Source organism: Perkinsus marinus (genome assembly GCF_000006405.1).
Source record: "Perkinsus marinus ATCC 50983 genomic scaffold scf_1104296944456, whole genome shotgun sequence".
Classification (NCBI taxonomy): Eukaryota; Perkinsozoa; order Perkinsida; family Perkinsidae; genus Perkinsus; species Perkinsus marinus.
In genome coordinates, this window is record NW_003211383.1 from 1 (window position 1) to 5,064 (window position 5,064).

Here is a 5,064-nt window from a genome sequence, read left to right on the forward strand (position 1 = left end):
TAGCTGAGCTTAGTAATTTCCTCACTAATTATAGGAGTTTACGCTGAAAATTTGGGTAGAAGTGCGCAAAACCCAATAATAATTTCCCAGAATTGTCACCAACCCACGTAGTTGACCATGTGCCCATCTCCCCTTTCCCACAGTGCTTACATGCAAGCTGACGTATTCCGCATCAAAGCTCTCATGCATTGTCTTCAAGGCAGCCTTCATAAGCCTTGTGGCAATCCCAAGCTTGCGGTGAGATCTGAAGAACGAGTGGTATGGCTTCTGATCGAGTAGCTATAACGCAATAAGTAGTCGGTAAATCAACCAAGGCCAGAGCGTGATTGTCAACGCGCTGCTTGGTGAACGTTATTGATAACTAGTATTGGTAAATGCTATCAAAGGATATAGATATCAAATCGATAGGGAAAAGTGGGACGAATTCCGGCGACTAGATTTTTCACAACACGAGGATATGCAACAGAACACAGCGATTCGGAATCCATGATTTTTTCGCCTAGATCGGTTGCTACGGCGAAAAACAGTCGGGGTAACACCGCTGAGTTTCAAGACCGCTCCGAGAAACACAGCACTAGTCTATTCGTGTGTGTTGCTGAGCTCGAGCAACCGACAAAATGATATCCGAATCAACCCCATCGAGTGATGCCGAGTAATGTAGGGCAAGATTACCCTCGCGAAATTATCTCACAGCCTGTGGAACGCAAGCCTTATGAGAAAGACGATAGTATCAGGAGTGCCCGAGTATAAGGCACCACGCCAACAAGAAGGTGACTCTCTTAGGGAGATTCCCATCGTCAATCTCGTCTAAGACGAAACATAGAGAGCGTTTCGTGATCAGACGAGCGGTGGGCTAAGTTTATCGGAGCACAGCATTGCGTTTCCAACCACCAGCCTTGAGAAGCGCAGAGGCGAGCAAATCACGTGCATGTCCACGATGAAAAGCATGTGACGAATAGTAGAGTGCATTAGGGAAATCACAGCTTCGTACGTGGAACCGTAAGGATGATATTAAAGTACCAAACGTAATGTAACGCATCAGGAGATCAGTAGAGGAGGAAGATCTACCGTCAAGCAAGAACTGCATCAGTCGGGCAAGGCTTAAGCGATGTATGATAAATCATGTATCACAAGTCACTTGTGGTGAAGCCTCTGGTCAAGTGCAAATCAATATGATAGAGTGACCGTTCGGCCAGTTTTTCCGTTTAGGGAATTTGATGAACATGCAGTGACACGACGGAGTTATCATCACATCGCAGACACGTAATGTGAATAATTCAGAACACACGCGGGCCAGCAATTGGCGTACCAGTACTGCGGTCCCGCCCTGCTGAATCTCGAAACACTACCATAGAAACTACCAACATCTTAAACATAGTAGCTGAGATCGCCATCCGTCAACGTATCGGGCGTCTAAGCCGAGATAAAGCTAGCAGTATCACAGATAGGGCTTCTTCATCCTCCAGCGCGTAATAACCCAAGAGACTATGAGCACTGGATGCTCAGCAATCTTTACAGCGGCAGGTAGCATTAGTAGGATAGTACTATTGAGAACTCTCAATGTTGAAGCTCAGCAGTGGTCCATTGAACACGCCGAGTGAAACAGTTTTCTTGCATTTCATGCAATGTCTCCCTATGCACCTCGAAGCGCATCCAGGAACGATCGGCCGCTCTTTTCTCAAAATAGTGCCAATGTATCAAATTGAGCACACCCACAATAATCCCCCCTGAACTCACCTAAGCACTGCAAGACTCGTGATGTGTCCATTGGGTGGTTCCGAGCCCGCGTCCTCTTCCATCTTGGCCAACACCTAATTCCCATTCCTCTGCACAACATGTATGCTGCCAAATTCCCCACATATCCAACAATTTTTCGATTCGTATCCTCAGCAACATAGAGCAGCTGTGGCCAGCTCAGTATGTGATAGAAATAATATTTCATCTGAAGACAATTCATTGCTACCATCACAATTTCCTATATACACTCACCTGGTAATTCTCCGGCAGGCACATGAGATTACATTCCTGCATAGCAGGCAGGTCTGACAGAACTGCAGGGCGAATACAAACCATCAGAAAATAACGCAGCAAACGGGAGAATGTCAACTACGACTAAGTGACGACACATAACTCAACACTGAAGATCATTAAACATATCTTGAAAACATAATTCTCAGCCAGCTCATTCCTACAGACCTTTATTAACCATCACATGAGACATTCTACCACCATGACGATTACGTAGTGCGAGGAACTCCGGCTCTAGCGAAGCAACAGATACCTTAAAACCAAGTAATCATGCCCCCACACGTGAAGTGGCGTAAAACTCGGTGGAAAACGCGATTTTCGCGCTATGCAGTAGTCGTGAAATGCGTTTTTCACTAGTGTTTCTAATATCACTAGGGTGAAATTCCATTATATTTTCCACTAAAATATACATGGTTAATATACCAGCAGAAAATGTGGTAATCATGAAAACAATATAATATATTGTAATTTTCAAATAAATGTAAATGATAATAATTTGCAACGAACCCCAACCAGAACAATGCTTCCAAGGAAGTACCCCTGACAGGTTAACAACAGATCTACCTCCATTTTCTGCGGGTACAACGCCACACACGCCGGTAACGCGAACGTGAGGGAGAGGATGACCAAGAATGCCTCCAACGATATCGCACCGCGACGATGACGACGCAGGTCGCCAAACCACATGGCTTCAACGATAAACCTGCCAGGGCAATATTGAGATCACCAAGCCGGAACGTTCTATCCCCACTTCTTGAGTGAACTTGGTAATATTAGTAGCGGTATCGGCAACACCAGAGTCCTGAAGAATGTGATAGAAGTGCGGTAAATAATAAAATTCAAACCGATAATCGTGAATAACTATACTAATGCTAGAAACTATACTGATATGTGTATAGATACCAGATGTAGTTCGAAACGGGAAAAGTGTATATCTGTTCGAATACGATTTTCGATTTCCGGTTTTACATTCATATTTCAGTAGATATGAAGCTGAACGGAATGCCGATATTTTATATAAAACTATTCGGCTACTCTATATCGGTGCTGACTTCCAGGAAGTCAGAATCGGAATGTCGCAGGCACAAAATACAAATATAAATCAACTTGCCGGCGATGTCCACTTTGTGGAACAACGGTATCGAATTTAGACTTACATCCGAGCTACACACGATCAGAAAAAATTTTCTGAGAAAATCACGACGGTTTTCGCGGGACAGCGAAAGGATTAAAATTATATCAATACGTGCGGGTTTACATCACATCTATCGGGTACACTAGATAGGTATGATAAAAACCATTTCACAGTGATGAAATGCGATGCCTCTTAAGAGATGATGAGTATTGTGCATCCCACTTGAGAAAGAGCTTACTTCTCGTGGAGTATTACAACTCATTCACATAATATGGGGTAATCTGTCCGGTCTAATTCGCCCTGTGTTTTCAATTCACCTCACATCGCGTTTTACCCGTACAGTACTACGCCACTTCACGTAAAACGGGTGAAGCTTCAAAAATGACTACTTCCGTTTCTCATACCAAAACGCCGTATTCCGTACCATATCCAGAAATTTAACCATCACCTTGATATCCAAGTTTTCATAAAGGCAATCTGCCCAGCCTTCTTCGACACTCCTAGCTGCTCATTAGTATCCGGATCCAGAATAGGTGTGCCTGGACCAAGGCAACTCATCCATTGATACACCTCTCTCACTCACAGTGTGGGGAAATATGCACATGGTCAACCGGGGAAATTTTGAAAAATTATTATCAGTTGTTGCAAACTCCTATCCTTATCGTATGTGAACCTCCAAAAATCAATGGAGTTTCACCCGTGATATGGAAAACACTAGTGAAAAATATATTCCACGACTACTGCATAAGGCGAATATCGCGTATTTCACAGCGTGCCACGTCACTTCGCGTAAAACGGGTAAAAGTCCGATGAACAAGCTGCTTAGCTCAGCCGAGAGAAGGAAACATATATTCCCCCAATTTTTGGTAGAATAAATATTTTAAAGCAGATCGGTAATAGTCCATATCTTGACATCACCATCATCATCCCAAAATTGCAAATATATTCAACAATGGAGTTTCACCCGTTTTACGTGGAGCAGCGTAACACTTGGTGAAAAACCCGATATTCGCGGTGATACGCAGAAATATATTCTTCACTACTGTTTTTCATATCACTAGGGTGGTGAAACTCTTATGATCATTACTATCGATAAACTATTACCATTTTGGAGCTCAGATCGTCGCGTAAAATAGAGGTTGGCAGTTCCCCCAGTAGCGACAGAGATATACGGCAACTACAATGACCACATCCACAACAAGAATAAGTCGGCTCTCTTCATACTCACCACCCACGGTACTTTCCTCATCGATTCTGGTTGGAATCGTTTCATCAACAGCGCCATAGCACAGGACGATCCTAAACACATTCAGAAATACCACAACTCCATGCTCACATGCCCATCATCAGGACCATATATCTGTATTGTCAAAAAAGACTACCGAGACTGAATTTTGTAAATTTCATGCCTTGTGTATTCATGTAATTACTTATAATCATAATATCAAGTCTCCTCACCACCAACCTCATGTGAAGAGTTCTTCTTGTCGTCATTTCATCACACTTGTTAATGTGTATGTACACGACCAGTACGGACCACAATACGTATTGTCCTCATATCACTATGATGAGACTATGTAATAATCGTTATCATAAAATCATACTTAACACTATCTACTCCATACTTCCCTCTCCCTCAGTGAAGCCAGATACAATCAACAACAACAAGAAGAAGTCATTACCAGTAGCCAGAACATAGGACACAGCTTGCTGCTCAGTCGTCATCTCCATACCACTACGATTACAATAATTAAACACAGCATTATAGCTTTGGTTCACCTGAACATAAGTAGGGGAAATATATGTTGACGACACATGGAAATTCTAGGAAATTTCGGGTGATTCTTGTGGTTTCTGTACACTCTACCCAAATTCGTATGTAAACTCTTCTGAGCTCAGCT

The 5,064-nt window shown here is 43.0% G+C and overlaps 2 protein-coding genes across 2 annotated transcripts; both read right to left on the reverse strand.

The window, feature by feature from the left end:
- Positions 1–1,733: 1,733 nt before the first annotated feature.
- Positions 1,734–2,073, reverse strand: Pmar_PMAR026649 (N-acetyltransferase subunit ARD1, putative; the record flags this gene model as incomplete). Its single annotated transcript, XM_002780084.1, has 3 exons — positions 1,734–1,811; positions 1,859–1,942; positions 1,990–2,073. 3 exons carry the CDS (start codon positions 2,071–2,073, stop codon positions 1,734–1,736), a joined length of 246 nt encoding a protein of 81 aa, XP_002780130.1.
- Positions 2,074–2,188: 115 nt separating this feature from the next.
- On the reverse strand, positions 2,189–4,462 carry Pmar_PMAR026650 (Sideroflexin-3, putative; the record flags this gene model as incomplete). The annotated part of the gene is made up of 5 exons (XM_002780085.1): positions 2,189–2,281; positions 2,593–2,731; positions 3,612–3,702; positions 4,268–4,340; positions 4,392–4,462. Coding segments are annotated over 5 exons (467 nt in total), but the record flags the coding sequence as incomplete, so codon positions are not given.
- Positions 4,463–5,064: the final 602 nt, after the last annotated feature.